Raw genomic sequence first — 17,905 nt, 5'->3', positions numbered from 1 at the left:
TCTCTGAAGAACCACAGCAGCTGTGAGCCATCTGGAAACAGGGATCAGATTTTTATTTATCTTTACCCCCAGCACTTGATGTGGTACTTGGTACACAGTAAGTGCTCAGTAAAGATGTGGATGGATGGGCCAGGCACAGTGGCTCACGCCTGTAATCCCAGCACTTTGGGAGGTCGAGGTGGGAGGATCACAAGGTCAGGAGTTTGAGACGACCCTGGCCAATATGATGAAACCCTGTCTCTACTAAAATACAAAAATTATCCAGGCATGGTGGTGGCTGCCTGTAGTCCCAGCTACTCGGGAGGGTGAGGCAGGAGAATCGCTTGAACCCAAGAGGTAGAGGTTGCAGTGAGCTGAGATTGTGCCACTGTACTCTGCCTGGGTGAGAAAGTGAGACTCTGTCTCAAAAAAAAAAAAAAAGAAAAGAAAAGAAAAAGAAAAAATGATTTGGATCAATGGATGGATGGATGGATGAATGGATGGATGGATGAATGCATCAACTCAGGTCCCCAACTCTGCCCCAGTTTAACTCTAGAGACCAGTGACCAGTGCTCTGCTGGGGAAAAGAAAAAAAACAAAACAAAAAACCTCAACTAAATAGGGAAGAGCTCTAATTTTAAAATTTGGTTTTTGATTTTATTGTATTATGCCCACTACTAACTTACTGCTCCGAAATAAATGTGGTACTATAACTGTCTTTTCAAGTTCTGACTTCTAGATAATTTTTTCTTTACAAAATTTTAAAATCAACTGAATTTTAACACTCAAATATGTCCACCTCATTCTTTTAAAACAACCAGTTGAGGCCAGATGAGGTGGCTCACACCTGTAATCCTAGCATTTTGGGAGGCAAACGTGGGAGGATCCCTCGAGCCCAGGAATTCAAGACCAGCCTGGGCAACATTGGGAGGCCCTGTCTCTACTAAAAAACAAAATATTAGCCAGGCACGATGGTATGCATCTGTAATCCCAGGTACTGAGGAGGCTGAGGCAGGAAGATCACTTGAGCCTGGGAAATGGAGGCTGCAGTGAGCCATGATCGTGTCACTGCACTCCAGCCTGGATAACAGAGTGAGATCCCATGTCAAAAACAAAAACAATACCAGTTGAGATGGCCAAATGGGTGAATTCAGTCAACAAAAATCAGTTTGGGTAAAAAGGAAAGCAGTCTTATTTCAAAGAGCAGGGAGCAAACCTAAGGAAGAAGTGGTATCGGCTGAGAATGCAAAAAAGTTCAGGCATATTCATGGATGACAGATCTTTAAAGATTAATTAGGGAATCTCAGCTATATTAGAAACATTTTTAACATTTGAAGTTGGTGGGTTAATCTCAACCATGGATATCAATGAATTTTCTCTTAGTGCCGCATTCCACAACAAATTCCTAGCCTAACATGGTATTTCATATGACATTAAAAAAATGTTAAACAGTTAAACTTATCTGGTAGAAATAGGTGCAAAAGGAAACAAACCAGCTCTTGAGCTAAATGTTCCATCTCCCACCCCAAAGCGTGGCCTCAGCTGACAAATTGCCATCTGTCTCTACCTGGTTTCAACCCAAAGAGGAAGGTGAGAATATTTAAGCTATTTCCCATGAAAATAAACTTGGGGTATTGAATATTTACTTGAATTTTTGTCTGGAAGCCGATCTATCTTCCATACCACTGCCTGGTAGGCACTCTCATATTTTGCTGACCCCACAGTGACTTGAATGACAGGTTCAGATTCAAGTTCATGTAAACTCCCCAGACATGCCCGGCGGTTCATTTTGGCTTTCAGAGACTTCTGCCTCTGGAGGTTCATGGTCCAAAGGGCCTTGATCCACTGCGATGGGACAGGAAAGTGTATCATTATATTGTCACAGGACCTTAAGGAACCAGCATGGGATGACCTCTGCGCCAATGGGGCCATGTTGACAAAAGCCTGAAGTTCCACATATGCTCCCTGGACAACCACTACAGACTTCAAGGAAAACGGAAGATCATCCCCGTTATACAAAGTCTTGAAACGCATCAGCTCACACCGGCAGGCATCCAGAGGCACAAACTTAATGATTCTTGATTGCTCAAATTCTTGTACTTTCACACACTTATGAAAATGGTAGTCAAGAATATTAATCCCTTTTTTTTCTGAGTCCTTCTCAAAATAGGATTCATCTCGCTTCGGCAGCTCAAGGTCATTCAAGGTTAAAAAGCATTCCAGGTTCCCATTCACAAAGCAGAGGCAGTAAATTTGAGTTATCACAGCACTTTCAACCAATTTTCCTTCTTTTGTGACTTTACCCCAAAAGTTGTCCACAATTTCCAAGGAAATTTCTTGCTCCTCATAGTTCTTTTTTGGTTTTGAAACAGCTGGCAACTTCATCAGCTCCTCCTCCACAGTGGTCAGAAAGTCAAGGAAGTCATGGTACGATGTGGACCCCAACTTTAGCATCTGCTCTATGTCTGGTTCATGAACTACTTCTGTCTTAGAATGGTATTTCCTTTTTTCTGTATAAGACACATGTTCAATCTTCACAGTATGGATTTTTCCTGCTACACTGAAGTTCTCAACCTTGGGTTCAGAAAGCCTACAATATGGATCAAGCTGTATCTCTTTAAATGGTTTTTCTAATCCCTGCTCATAATACATCTGCAAAATTCCTCCAGGCAAAACGTTCAGAAAAATTGGTCCCCATTGCCGGGAAGACATCATATTCTTCTTCTCAGGAATTCTCAGCATGAAAGACCATCCAGCTTTTGGCTGACTCCTGAAGAGTGCGTGAGGGACAAAGGAAGAGGCATTTTCTTCAGCACATAGACAGTGCATAGACAAACTTCTAAGTGAGTCTTGGTTCTCAGCTGACTGGAGATGCTCGAGCTTCTCACAGATATAGTTGAGTGAACACTTATTTAGGCTTTTTTGATCATTAGGCATCTCCTTGTCTCTTGATGAGAACATCTTTTTGCTTCCTGGTGGGTCAAGGGTGAACTGGGAATCACTGCCTTCATCTTTCCAAAATGGACTTGAAAAAGCACAATCCTCTCGAAAATACTGAAACTGGGGGAGATCATCACTTTGGAATCCTAGGCTTTCAGCCTGGTGAGGGTTAACTTCATCTGGAAGCCCTACTTTGGGAGCTGGATGTGTACATGAGTGGTCACTGGGCAACAAGGCATGGGATGAACATGTTGGTCCGGTAGTCAGTAAGGAAGATTCTCCTCCTGATATTGTGAGTGGGTTGCCTGAAGATGATTCTGGAATAGGATAAAGCACATGAGTCCCTGCTTTGGGGATGCCAGGAAAACCTGGGAAGTCTTTGGTAGGTGTAGAAAGAGGAGAGTTACTTGGAGGTCCTGGACTGAAATAAAAGTCTACAATGGGGGAGGAGAGAGGGGTGCTGCTGGTGGAAGAAGATCCACTGGGAAATTCCTTGAGGCCAGGAAGGTTCAGCTTCAGTCCATTTGGTCTACAGACACCTTGGTTCTCCAGAGGAAAATTCTTTGACTTTTGAGAAGACTGAAAAGCGGGATCATCATCAAAGGTGACCCAGTTGCCTGGGTTTGTGGAGCACATCTTTGGGATCAGATTGTGGTCTTGTCAAGAAATCAAATAGGTTGTCTCTGTTAAAAAAATAAATAAATAAATAAAGAGAAAATACGCATACAAAATGAAGGGGGGAATCATTACTACAGGTCTTTAGTTCTGATAAATATTTGGATGTAAAAGCATCCAGATTTACAGATTAACCAAGTTCAAAGAAATGTTTAAAAATTATAATTCTGTTGGTGGCTAAGTGGATTTAAAAAAAAAAAAAACCATGATCCAACTATATGCTGTCTATAAGGGACTCACTTTAGATTTAAGGACATACATATGCTGAAAGTGAAAGGATGAAAAAAGATATTCCATGCAAATGTTATCTAAGAGAGAGCAGGAGTAGCCATACTTCAGCAAAATAAACTTTAAGTCAAAAACTATCATAGGAGACAAAGAAGGACATTATATAATGATAAAAGAGTCAATTCACTAGGAAGACATAACAATTATAAATATATATTAACCCAGCTGGGAACAGTGGCTCATAACTGTAATTCCAGCACTTCGGAAGGCCGAAGCAAGTGGGTCACCTGAGGTCAGCAGTTCGAGACGGGTCTGGCCAATATAGCAAAACCCTGTCTCTATAAAAAAATACAAAAATTAGCCAAGCATGGTGGTAGTCACCTGTAATCCCAGCTACTCGGGAGGCTGAGGCAGGAGAATCACTAGAACCTGGGAGGCAGATGTCGCAGCGAGCTGAGAAAGTGCCACTGCACTCCAGCCTGGGTGACGGAGTGAAACTCCCTCTCAAAATATATATGTATTTATATATCCAACATCAGAGCATCCAAATATATGAAGCAAGCATTAATAGAAAAATTGAAGGGAGAAACAGATGGCCACTCATTAATAATTGGAGATTTCAACACCATACTTTAAACAATACACAGAACATCCAGACAGAAGACCACTAAAGAAACAATAGACTTGAACACTATAAACTAAACTAAACTGGCAGACCAATACAGAACATTCCACCTAACAGCAGCAGAACACATATTCTTCTCAAGCACACACAGAACATTCTCCAAAGCAGATCACATGTTTGGTTACAAAACAAATCTTAACAAATGTGAGAAGACTGAAATCACACAAACATTTTTTCTAACCACAATGGAATAAAACCAGAAATTAATAATAGAAGGAAAACTAAAAAATTCACAAATATTTGAAAACTAACATACTCTTGAACAACCAATGGATCAAAGAAGAAATAAAAAAGGAAATTAGAAAATATCTTGAGACAAATGAAAATGAAAACATGGCACACCAAAATTTATGGGATGCAGCAAAAGCAGTACTCAGAGGGAATTTTATAGCCAAAATGTGCCACTGCACTCCAGCCTGGGCAACAGAGCGAGACTCCATCTCAGAAAAAAAAAAAAAAAAGAAGAAGAAAAAGAAAGAGGGCTAGGTGCAGTGGCTCACATCTATAATCCCAGCACTTTGGGAGGCTGAAGAGAGCGGATCACCTGAGATCAGGAGTTCGAGACCAGCCTGGCCAACATGGAGAAGCCCTGTCTCTACCGAAATTACAAAAAATTAGCTGGGTGTGGTGGCGCATGCTTGTAATCCCAGCTACTCAAGAGGCTGAGGCAAGAGAATCGCTTGAGCTTGGGAGGCAGAGGTTTCAGTGAGCAGAGACTGCATCATTCCTCTCCAGTCTGGGCAACAAGAGAGACACTTTCTCTCAAAACAAAAAAAGTGGTGTTGAAAAAACTTGATATCCACATGCAAAAGAGTGAAACTAAACTGTAATCTTATACCAGAGATGTCCAATCTTTTGGCTTCCCTCAGCCACACTGGAAGAAGAAGAATTACGGCCAGGCACAGTGGTTCACGACTATAATCCCAGCACTTTGGGAGACCAAGGTGGGTGGATCACCTGAGGTCAGGAGTCCAAGACCAGCCTGGCCAACATGGTGAAACCCCGTCTCTACTATTGTACTATTTTTAAAAATTTGTAAAAATACAAAAAAATTAGCCAGGCCTGGTGTCATGCAACTGTAATCCCAGCTACTCAGGAGGCTAAGGCAGGGGAATTGTTTGAACCTGGGAGGCAGAGGTTGCAGTGAGCCAAGATTGTATCACTGCACTTCAGCCTGGGCAACACAGTGAAACTCCATCTCAAAAAAAAAAAAAAATAGATAAAAGATTTAAACATAAGACTTGAAACTATAAAACTCTGGGTTTTTTGTTTTTTTCTTGTTTTTTGTTGTTGTTTTTGTTTTGAGACAGGAGTCTCACTCTGTCACTCAGGCTGGAATGCAGTGGTCGGATCTCGACTCACTGCAACCTCCGCCTCCCTGGTTCAATCAATTCTCCTGCCTCAGCCTCCTGAGTAGCTGGGATTACAGGCATGCACCACCACGCCCTGCTAATTTTTGTATTTTTAGTAGAGACGGGGTTTCCTCATGTTGGGCAGGCTGGTCTCAAACTCCCGACCTCGTGATCTGCCCGCCTTGGCCTCCCAAAGTGCTGGGATTACAGGGATGAGCCACCACGTCTGGTGAAAACTATAAAACTCTTAGAACAAAACGCAGAGGAAAATCTTCATAACATTGGTCTTGGCAATGATTCCTTGGATATGACAGCAAAGCACAGGCAACAAAAGCAAAAACAGAGAAGTGAGACACCATTAAACTTAAAACTTTCTGCATAGCAAAGGAAACAATCAACAGAGTAAAAATGGTAACATAAAGAATGGAGAAAATATTTGCAAATGGTGTTTCTTATAAGGAATTAATATCCAAAACATATAAGGAACTCAATAAACTCAACAGCAAGAAAATAAATAATGCAATTTAGTAATTGGCAAAAGTACTTGAATAGACATGTCTCCAAAAAAGACATATAAATGGCCAGAAAGTGTATGAAAAGATGCTCAACATTACTAATCATCAGGAAAATGCTGATCAAAACTACAATGAGGTATCACCTCATACCTTTTAGAATGGCCATTATTTTCTTTTTTCTTTTCTTTTTTTTTTTTTTTTTTTTAATGATAACATGGCCAACCACAGTGGCTCATGCCTGTAATCCCAGCACTTTGGGAAGCTGAGGCGGGAGGATCACTTGAGGTCAGGAGTTCAAGACCAGTTGGCCAACATGGTGAAAACTCATCTCTACTAAAAATACAAAAATTAGCTGGGTGTGGTGGTAGGTGCCTGAAATCCCAGCTACTCAGGAGGCTGAGACATTAGAATCACTTGAACCCAGGAGGCAGAGGTTGCAGTGAGCCGAGATCCCACTGCACTCTAGCCTAGGAGACACAGTGAGACTCTGTCTCAAAAAAAAAAAAGGAAAACAACGAATCTTGGCAAGGATGTAAGAAATCGGAACCCTTGTGCATTGTTGCTGCGAACGTAAAGTGGTGCAGCCACTATGAGGAATAATATGGAAGGCCCTCAAAAAATTAAAAATAGGGCCAGCTGTGGAGGCTCACACCTCTAATCCCAGCACTTTGGGAGGCTGAGACAGGCTGATCACCTAAGACTAGGAGTTTGAGACCAGCCTGGCCAACATGGTGAAATCCTGTCTCTACCAAAAATACAAAATTAGCCGGGCATGGTGGCGGGCACCTGTAATCTCAGCTACTTGGGAGGCTGAGGCAGGAGAATCGCTTGAACCCAGCAGGCAGAGGTTGCAGTGAATGGAATATCACGCCATTGCACTCCAGCCCGGGCAACAAGAGCAAAACTCCATCTCGAAAAAAAAAAAAAAAATTAAAAATAGAACTACCGTATGATCCAGCAATCCCACTTCTGGGTATTTATTCAAAAAACTGAAAACAAGGTCGTGAAAAAATATTTGCATGCCCATATTCACTACATCATTATTTACAATAGTCAACAGATGGAAACCATCTAAATGTTCATCGATGGAAGGATGCGTAAAGAAAATGCAGTATATTCATACAGTAGAATATGATTCAGTATTAAAAGGAAGAAAATTCTGACGCAGCCTGCAACATAGATGAACCTTCAGCACATTATGCTAAGTGCAGTAAGTCCATCACAGAAGGACAAATCCTACATGACTCCTCTTATACGAAGTATGTAAAGTAGTCAAACTCATACAGCAGAAAGTAAAACGGTAGTTGCCAGGAACTGGGAGAAAGTAAAAATAGGAAGTTGCTGTTCAGTGGATATAGTTTCAGTTATGCAAGATGAAAAAGTTCTAGAGATTTGCTGTACAACAATGTGCATATCATTCATAATACTGTTTTGTACACTTAAAAACTTTTAAAAGAGTAGACCTCTTGTTACGTAGTTTCATTTGCCACAATTGAATAAAACTGGAATACATTTGAATCAACTCAATAAATCTTTATTTGAGTGATCACTATGTACCCAGACGTTGTTAGTATTGTGAAAAACACAGGAGGAGAAGATTAAAAATCCGATTTATAATGAACTTATAAGCCACTGACAGTCCAAAAATATATGAGGTTTACAGTTTAGAAGCATTTTCAAATTCACAATCTCATTTGTCAAAAACACCCTGTAAAGTGTATTATTATTCCTGTTTCATAGCTGAGATGCCTTGGCTTCAGGTTCATTGCCTAAAATCGCCCAGCCAGTAAGAGGTAGAGCCAGAATTTTTTAAATAACAGTTTTATTGAGATATAATTCCTATACCATGAATTCACCCATTTAAAAAAAGTGTCAATTCAGTGGCTTTTAGTATGTTAACAGAATTGTGCAACCATCACAACTATCAAATTCCACAACATTCTTTTTTTTTTTTTTTTGAGATGGAGTCTCCCTCTGTCGCCCAGGCTGCAGTGCAGTGGCACGATCTCGACTCACTGCAACCTCCACCTCCCGGGTTCAATTGATTCTCCTGCCTCAGTCTCCCAAGTAGCTGGGATTACAGGCACACAGCACCACACCTGGCTAATTTTTGTATTTTTAGTAGAAACGGGGTTTCGCCATGTTTGCCAGGCTGATCTTCAACTCCTGACCTCAAGTGATCCACCTGCCTCAGCCTCCCAAAGTGCTGGGATTACAGGCGTGCACCACTGTGCCTGGCCAAATTCCACAACATTCTTTTCATCCCAATAATAAACCTTGTATACTTATTAGTAGTCACTCCACATACTCCCCTTCCCACAGGCCCTGGAAACCACTAAACTACTTTCTGTCTCTGTGAATTTGCCTATTCAGGACATTTCATATAAATTGAATCATACAGCATATGGCTTTTGTGTCTGGCTTCTTTCACCTAGCATGTTTCCAAGGTCATCCATGTTGTAGCATATGTCACTGCTTCCTTCCTTTTTAAGGCTGAATAGTAGTTCATTGCATGGAAATATCACACTTTGTTTATCCATTTATCAGTTGATAGACATTTGGTTTGTTTCCACTTTTTAGCTATTTTGAATAATGCTGCTCTGAATATTTGTGTAAAAGTTTCGTGTGATCATTTCTCTTGAGTATACACCTAGGTGTGGAAAAAACAGGATTGGAATACAGGTCACTTCAGCTCAACCTGATACAACAAATTACTGAAATTAATTTAATGACACCAGAGGCAACGAAGTATAAGGACCACAACACTGATGTGGGGCTTGGATAACCCAAATTCTAGGCATTGCTCTGTCACTAACTAGCTGTGTGCACAGCCTCTCCAGACATTCAGTGATTACACAAGAATGAGCTCTGTGCACAAGAATGAGCACTGCACTCGAGCCTGAGCGACAGAGGGAGACTCCATCTAAAAAAAAAAAAAAAAAAAAAAAAAAAAAAAAGAATGTTGTGGAATTTGATAGTTGTGATGGTTGCACAATTCTGTGCAACCTTTCCAACTGCAAAGTGATGCTATGGTAGTTGACATCCAGTGGAAAATTTTGTCAAAAGCAGAAATTGTATTACCACTAAATACATGGGCTTTAGTGCTGAGATATTTATTTATTTATTTTTCAGAGGTGGGACCTTGCTATGTTTCCCAGGCTGGTCTCAAATACCTGGCCTCAAGTGATCCTCCTGCCTCAGCCTCCCAAGTAGCTGGGATAGGGCAAACGTCCAAACTGACAGAAAATGAAACTCCCTGAGATCTACTGATGTAAAAATGCAAACCCTGCTAGAATCATGCCCTTGGGAAAGGCCTATTTTTCTCCCTCCAGCCACTGTCTTGCCTCCCCTTGTGGATAATGAAGCTTCCACCAATGCAATCATTCAACCTTGGAAAACAGCCAACATAAAGGGTGAGAGGGCCTGGGGCTCCGCTAGGGACAGAGCACTCACTGTTGTCATTTGCTGCATCCACACATTCCTGAGGGCACAAAAACACACAGCGGAGGGCAGCCCAGGCTGCTGGCTCTCTGGAGGCCACTTCACTGTCACTGCCCTCAGGCTGAAGTTGCTGTGAAGCACCTTCCCTCAGAGCAGGGAGAGCAGGGTTTCGTTGGGACGCACCAGGAGGCTCAGAGGTGGGAAATCAGCAGCACTATTTCTCACCCTCTTCAGAACGCATCCAGCCAAAATAAGTCCTCCTATGGGATGAGAGCTCAGGAAAATATTTACTTTAGTTGGGTTTATTAAAAAGAAAAGAAAAAGAGGAAATTATTCCATTTCAGACCGAATACGATTCTGATGTATGCCAAAAATTTCACCTCATCAGTTTTCCTTGTAGCTTCAAAATTAGCAACAGTGGTGTTGATTTCTTCAGTTTTTGCTCATTATGAGACAAATAAACTGATTTCCATAAGCAAGACAAAAGAAATCAAACCCATTACTTTGTAAGCAGCCCTGAATTTTTTTAAAGCAAACCTTACACAAAAATCTCCTAACTTGAACCCCAGATCTATGCAAAGTGCACTCCTACCCCCTCACTGTCCACATTTCACCCCTGTCCAGGATTCTTCCAAAGGAAGCAGTCAGCAAATGTGATGTGAGTTTTATTCAACCAAACAGAACTTCATATGACGCCCAATAGGAACCCAAACCTTTATCCTAGAAGTATGATACTATTCTGGAGTCAGGAGCTCTGATTCCCCATTGCTGAAGGGAGGCCTATTTCCCACTGTGCTCCTCTTCCTCCCCTCTTCAATCTCTTGCTATCTTCCTTTATCAATCCTTTTTGTTTTTCCCCAAGACAGAATCTTCCTCTGTCACCCAGGCTGGAGTGTAGTGGCACGATCTTGGCTCACCACAACCTCCACCTCCCGGGTTCAAGTGATTCTCCTGTCTCAGCCCCCTAAGTAGCTGGGATTACAGGTACCCGCCACCGCGCCAGGCTAATTTTTGTACTTTTAGTAGAGACAGGGTTTCGCCATGTTGGCCAGGCTGGTCTCAAACTCCTGACCTTGTGGTCCACCTGTCTTGGCCTCCCAAAGTGGTGGGATTACAGGCATGAGCCATTGCGCCCAGCCTATCAATCCTTTTTACACTTGCTTCCATTTCTCTCACCTCTTTCACCTCCTCCTTCTCTATGACTTCATCTTTCTGTTCTGGTCTCAAAACCCACCAGCCAGTTGGCACAAAGTCAACAACTAAGATCAATTCCATGCATCACCTTCCTTCCCTTTCCTTCCCTCCTAATCCTCTCATAGGAAAGGGGGCCACACCCTGTCCAGGGCCTTGGTCTGTTAGAAGCCTACTGGGTCTCTGAGAGATAAGAAGGCTCAGAGAAGTTTAGATGCATTTTCCTCAGTCATCTGCTACTTTACCCTATGCACTTTGAGACATTGTAATCTAAGAGTATTCAAGTGGCAGCATCTATGTAACTTCAGTTTTGTTTTGTTCTGTTCCTGCATTACAAGTAGGGTTGGTCTAGATATGTAACTGTTCCTCCCAGAAAGCCCTTCACAGGCAACATCTCATTTAAACTGCATGACAATCCAGAGCAGACCACAGCATCTGGGCACTTTCCCCAAAGTCTCAAGTCCAGTTAGTGCAGAGCTGGGAACCAAGGACTCCTGGCACCAAGTCCGCAGCCGCCTTCCTCTGAAGCAAAGATTCCTCTATTCTGAGTCCCTGGCTTTTCCCTCAGCTGTGGACTCCATCCCAGCCTGCATGCCCCATACTTTTCAAGGGTCTGTTTTCAATCTGGAATACCCTGCAAATTCCTAGAGGACAATTGCACACAAATTTCAGAGACAAGGCCAGTCACGGTGGCTCATGCCTGTAATCCCAGCACTTTGGAAGGCCAAGGCAGGCAGATCACGTGAGGCCAGGAATTCAAGACCAGCCTGGCCAACATGGCAAAACCCTGTCTCTACCAAAAATACAAAAATTAGCTGGGTGTGGTATTGCTCCTCGCAGCTACTCAGGAGGCTGAGGCAGGAGAATCGCTCAAGCCCATGAAGTGGTGGTTGCAGTGAGCCAAGATCACTCCACTGCACTCCAGCCTAGGGGACAGAGCAATACTCTGTCTGGGGAAAGGAAAAAAAACAAACAAACAAAAAAAAAACTTAGAGATAGCCAAGACATCAAGAATGAAGCCCAGAAAGAAAAGGAGAATGTATTATGGCGAGAATTTCTAGAAAACCATTTCGGAGGTTCGAAGGTTTCTAGGAAAGTGTTTGCTTCCTCTTTAGACTATTAGACATTTTCTTCAGCTGTCTGTTTTCAAAGCACTGAACTCAAGAAGAAATTAAAAGAAGACACACATGCCTATTCACACCAGGAATATTAGGAATTCACACTAGGAAACAATGGTTTGCAACCTTAGACCTCAACATGTGAGACAAATGGCATTCGAAAGCCTAGCACGTGCTCTTGGATGTACCCAGAATTTAGCATTCCCCATATTTAGGGAAGCCCTGAACTAATTCATTGTCCCTACCATTTTAAGCGGTGATAGGAGGGTTCACACGAAGCATGAACAAAGGCTGCATTCGCACACAGTTCGTACACTCCACCCCTTTCTCCCACTTAAGAAATCATATTGGAATTCTTTTTTTTTTTTTTTTTAATTTAAGACTGAGCCTCACTCTGTCACCCAGGCTGGAGTGCAGTGGTGCAGTCTCAGCTCACTGTAACTTCTACCCCCTGGGTTCGAGTGATTCTCCTGCCTCAGCCTCCCAAGTACCTGAGATTACAGATGCACACCACCACGCCCTGCTAATTTTTGTATTTTTTGTAGAGACGGGGTTTCGCCATGTTGGCCAGGCTGGCCTCAAACTCCTGACCTCAAGTGATCTGCCTGCCTCTGCCTCCCAAAGTGCTGGGATTACAGGCATGAGCCACCATGTCCAGCCTGGAATTCTTGTAAGAGTATTATGGAGATTATCATGAATTGACTCTAAATCGTTTAAAAATGCATCTTTCACAAACAGCAATACCTTAAATATTATTACAAATTGATTATCCCTAATTCAAAAACCCAAAATCTGAAATGCTCCAAAATTCAAAATGTTTTGAATGCCAACATGACACTCAAAGGAAAAGCTGACTGCAGCATTTTAGATTTGGGGATGCAAATATTCCAAAATCCAAAAAAATTTAAAACACTTCTGGTCTAAGCATTTGGTGTAAGGGATACTCAACCTGTAATAATATTGCAAATTACTTGCAACAAGCCCTATAAATAAGCAGCACTGGTATGGAAAACAATCTCACAAAAGGAATGTAAAGAAAATCTTTCAAACTATCATAGGAAAAAATTAATATATTCTTTGAGAATCAGACTGAAGCTTTTTCAAGGAAAGAGCATGTCTCATTTATTAAGACATTTTCTGCACTGTCTACAAATGTCTGACACAAATACAAAAAGCTTAATACATTTCTGATTGAATAATTTTAAATGGTGTTTGCACTTTTCCACAAATTAAATCTCTCTACTTCCCTCCCCAGTTCAAAGAATCACTGGATAAGACATTTTCCACACTGTCTACAAATGCCTGACACAAATACACAAAGCTTAATACATTTCTGATTGAATAATTTTAAATGTTTTTTTCATTTTTCCACAAATTAAATCTCTCTACTGCCCTCCCTAGTTCAAAGAATCACTGGATTTTAGGGTTAGGAAGACATTGAAGGCATTCTGTTCAATTAACCACACTAACAAACATTTATCAAATAACTATGTGTTCATGGTGTGCTCAGGACTGTAGGCTATATATGCATGATCTCATTTAATACTCACAATCTCATGAAGCAATATTATCATTATTTTGTAGAAGAGGAAAATAAGTTCAAAGAAGTTAAACTACTTGCCTAAAGTTGCCCGACCAGTAAGACGTAGAACCTAGACTGTGACCAGGTCTGTCCGATCCCAAAGTCCATCAACCTGGAGATCCAGAGAGATCCAATGCCTTGTTGGTGTCAGGGGTCCTGGCTTTTCTGCACTTTCCACCACCCCACCCTTTACTAATGAAACAGCACCAGGGGAGAGCCACCACCACTTCCTGGAGCCAGGAGCTCTAGATTGGAAGGATGCTGTTCTCACCTGAGAAGAGCCTATTTCTCCAGCAAGCCCACCACACGTATCTGCCCCTTGGACATCAGGCTGTGGGAAAAGCAGACTCTGTGATAATTTTCCCCAAGGTTGCTCAAGAACAACAGCTCAGTATAAATTTGGGTCATTTCTGAGAATGGCTTTCATAACTCAGCTCGCCCTATTTCCTGCCCCTTCTTGACTGCATCAACTGGCTGTCCTACCCTTAGTGATGAACAATTTCTCAGAATTGTTGTCTAATAAATATATTTAGGTGCCCCGCCTTTCTTTTAGTGGTGATTCTGGTATTCTGTGTAATTTTCCAAACTTTGTGTAACTCCCTGCAAAGTCCATCCCTCCCACACTATCATTCCCTACTCCCCTCCATCCTCAAGGGTCTACTTCTGCCATTCTTTGCAGTTTTCCTCTACTTTTCTTCATAAACCACTCAAATAAAATGGAAATATGAAGTTCTACCTTCTCCTGTAGATTGTTGAAGTCAGATTAGATGCATACGATAGGTGAAACAGCAATCCAGGTCATTTGCAGCTGAAGACTTTGTCCCCATTTCAGTATGCATCTGTGGGGAAAAGCACCCTCCCGTGTGGTCCCTACTGTCTGGCTCCTCTGTTTCTGCCAGATGTCGGGGGAGGACTGATGCTGGGGAGGTATTAAGCAGAGCTCAGGAAGGCATCAACACCTCTCAGTAGCCTCCTGGTATCAGCCCAACCAAACTGTCCCTGTTGGGCCAGTTCCTACTTAAGCCTCAGGAACACCCTGTCCTTCAGCAGAGGGCTGAATTGAGTACTTCATGCCTGTGGCTTCTCTTTGCTCTGTAATAATGCTGCATAATCTAGAGAAAGAATGTCTTAATGTCAGTGTGTCTGTGTGGTTCCATTGGCTGTTTCTCAAATAAGGAATTCTCAGACTCCCTATAGCGCCAGACTCCTCAAGAGCAACATTGTAACTAGAATGGAGCAGCATTTCCAAACCCTCAGTCTGTTTTTGCATGATTGGAGGGCTGCAATCCAGCTACTGTGCATTCCAGAAACAACTGTACATCCTGGAAACAAAGCCAGTTAGGGACAAGCCAGTGTGTAAACATGCAGCTGTGAAGAATTTTCTTAAGGGCTTGCTATGACAGTATTTAAAATATCATTCCTGGCCAGGTACAGTGGCTCACGCCTGTAATCCCAGCACTTTGGGAGGCCCAGGCGGGCAGATCACCTGAGGTCAGGAGTTCGAAACCACCCTGGCCAACATGGAGAAACTCCGTCTCTACTAAAAATACAAAAATTAGCCAGGCACATTGGTGGGCACCTATAATCCCAGCTACTCAGGAGGCTGAGGCAGGAGAAGCGCTTGAACTCGGGAGGCGGAGGTTGCAGTGAGCCGAGATCACACCATTGCACTCCAGTCTGGGTGACAGGGTGAGACTGCGTCTCAAAAATAAATAAATAAATAAAAATAAAATATCATTCCTATAAAAGCCTTCCTTCTAAAGGGGAAAGCAAAAGTTTGGAACAAAAAGGAACCATCAGAAAACACAATACCTTAAGGAAAATTAAAAAGCCTCGCCTTCATCTTAGGTCATGGGGGAAGTGCCCACAGGCTGCATGAACCATATTATTAGCACATATGTTCTGCAGCTCATAATGCTTCATCGCAAACATGTGTGGTATTTAGTTCAGCTATGTGACAGGGAATAACATTTGTAAAATATTAAACCACAGCGAAACCTAACCATACCTTCAAATATTGTCAGTGCTGGTTCCAGCTCAATTCCCCAACACTGCCCCTTCCCTATGACTTTTAACCTTCATTTTTCCTGCATGAATTTGGGTGCCAGCTTTTTTTTTTTTTTTTTTTTTTTTTTTTTTTTTTTTTTTTTCCATTGTTGTCATAATCTGTTCATTTCCTAAATTTAGAGGATAGTGACATGGATTCTCTCTTTGACCAAATTCTAGCCAGGCTCGGAGCCTGCTTCTTGAACAGGCCTTTCAACCTCAGCCTGTAACAACTTGAACAAACACTAATATAGCTTCTAATGGCTCGAGGCCACACCACTACAACACCAGCCTCTCTTAAAGTGCCTGCCTGCGAAAACGCAAGGCTGCTTGAAGAATTCAATGTTTGTTTCAATCAACACCTGAAGATAGGGTCTCTGCCTTCCAGCCTCAGTAGGAGGGTAGGAGCCTAACTTTGATAAATGCCAGTTTGCAAACCCAGATGGATTTCACATGGACCAACCCCTCCTTCCCACTTTTTGTAATTTTTCACTTCCCCAACTCCCTTGAGCTCATTCACCCTTTAAAATGCCCAGTCACAGGCTGGGTATGGCAGCTCATGCCTGTAATCCCAACACTTTGGGAGACTGAGGTGCGCGGATCACCTGAGGTCAGGAGATGGAGACCAGCCTGACCAATATGGTAAAACCTTGTCTCTACTAAAAATACAAAAATTAGCCAGGCATGGTGGTGGGCACCTGCAATCCCAGCTACATGGGAGGGTGAGGCAGGAGAATCACTTGAACCTGGGAGGCAGAGGTTGTGGTGAGCCAAGATGGTGCCACTGCACTCCAGCCTGGGCAACAGAGTGAAACTCCATCTAAAAAAACTAAAAAATAAAAATAAAAAATAAAATGCCCAGTCACCTCTGTACAAATGGAAATTAAGTTTGGTTCAAGCTAGACTCTTTTCCCTGTTGCAATAGTTATTACCAATTAAAATCTATTCTCAGCACTTTAACTGATGTCCAGCTGCTTTTATCTTTGACAGTAATATGAACAGAATCCAACCCAAACTGGCTAGTCCCAGAAAATGGTCATTACATGCACAAAGAAAAGATTTGGAGTTGGGTGGATATTCAGATTTTAGAATTTTATCCTTAATATCATGACTTTTCTATGATGTATCCATACCATATTCATGTCACTGCCATAGATGCTATAGAAATTTACTAAGCAGGTCACTGAGCTACAGTTTCCTCATCAGTAAAATGGTAATATTAATTTTACCTCATACATAAACTGCCTCATAAAAGTACTCGATATATGTTAGTTTTCCTTTCTCCTCCTCTGTCCCTACTCTAGCCTTTAGAACACCTGCTTTCTCCAGTCAGGAGGAAGCTAAAGAGGCCCAACTCTGGACCTTGGTTTACCATCAAGACAACTTGCCACGAATCCTTTTCTAGAACTGTGTCTCCATTCTGCCTAACTTATGACCAAGCCTCTATTCTGCCCTGGGGATCTGATCATACAATTCCCTGTCTTAGATCCTTGTGCCCAATTCCCTGCTCGGGGATCCTCCTTTGTTATGGGCTTAATGTTTATGTCCCCACAAAATTCCTATGTTGAAACCTGAATCCCAATGTGATGATATTTAGAGGCGGGGCCCTTAGAAGGTAATGAGGTCATGAGTGTAGAGCCCTCATGGATAGGATTAGTACCTGTATAAGAAGAAGCTGGCAGGCTGGGCATGGTGGCTCACGCCTATAATCCCAGCACTTTGGGAAGCTGAGGCGGGCAGATCACCTGAGGTCAGGAGTTCAAGAGCAGCCTGCCCAACATGGTGAAATCCTGTCTCTACTAAAAAGTACAAAAATTAGCCCAGCATGGTGATGCATGCCTGTGATCCCAGCTACTTGGGAGGCTGAGGCAGGAGAATCACTTTGACCTGGGAGGCAGAGGTTGCAGTGAGCCAAGATCATGCCACTGCACTCCAGCCTAGGCAAAAAAAGGAAGAAGGAAGAAGAAGGAGAAGGAGAGGAGGAAGAGGAGGAAGAGAAAGGAAGAAAGAAGAAGAAGAAAGAAGAAAAGAAGAAAAAGAAGAAGAAGAAGAAGAGGAGGAGGAGGAGGAGGAGGAGGAAGAGGAAGAAGAAGAAAAAAAAAAGAAGAAGAAGAAGAAGAAGAAAAGAAGAAGAAGAAGAAGAAGAAGAAGAA

The 17,905-nt window shown here is 42.3% G+C and overlaps 1 protein-coding gene across 3 annotated transcripts in view; it reads right to left on the bottom strand.

Moving 5' to 3' along the window:
- Positions 1-17,905, bottom strand: part of STON1 (stonin 1) — a 63,072-nt gene that overhangs the window by 14,682 nt on the left and 30,485 nt on the right. For 2 of the 3 annotated variants that reach the window (XM_017868842.1, XM_017868844.1), the window contains exon 2: positions 1,626-3,602. In XM_017868842.1, coding sequence (XP_017724331.1) covers positions 1,626-3,555 — 1,930 coding nt within the window. In that variant the 5' untranslated portion in view covers positions 3,556-3,602. Of the gene's footprint in view, positions 1-1,625; positions 3,603-9,827; positions 10,076-17,905 lie in introns of all 3 variants that reach the window. The other variant, XM_017868845.1, reaches the window with a different exon arrangement.

Source organism: Rhinopithecus bieti, unplaced genomic scaffold, assembly GCF_001698545.2.
Source record: "Rhinopithecus bieti isolate Rb0 unplaced genomic scaffold, ASM169854v2 scaffold_4758, whole genome shotgun sequence".
In the NCBI taxonomy this organism is placed as follows: Eukaryota; Metazoa; Chordata; class Mammalia; order Primates; family Cercopithecidae; genus Rhinopithecus; species Rhinopithecus bieti.
The sequence above is the reverse complement of the archived record's forward strand: the minus strand, read 5'-3'. Positions and strand labels throughout refer to the sequence as shown.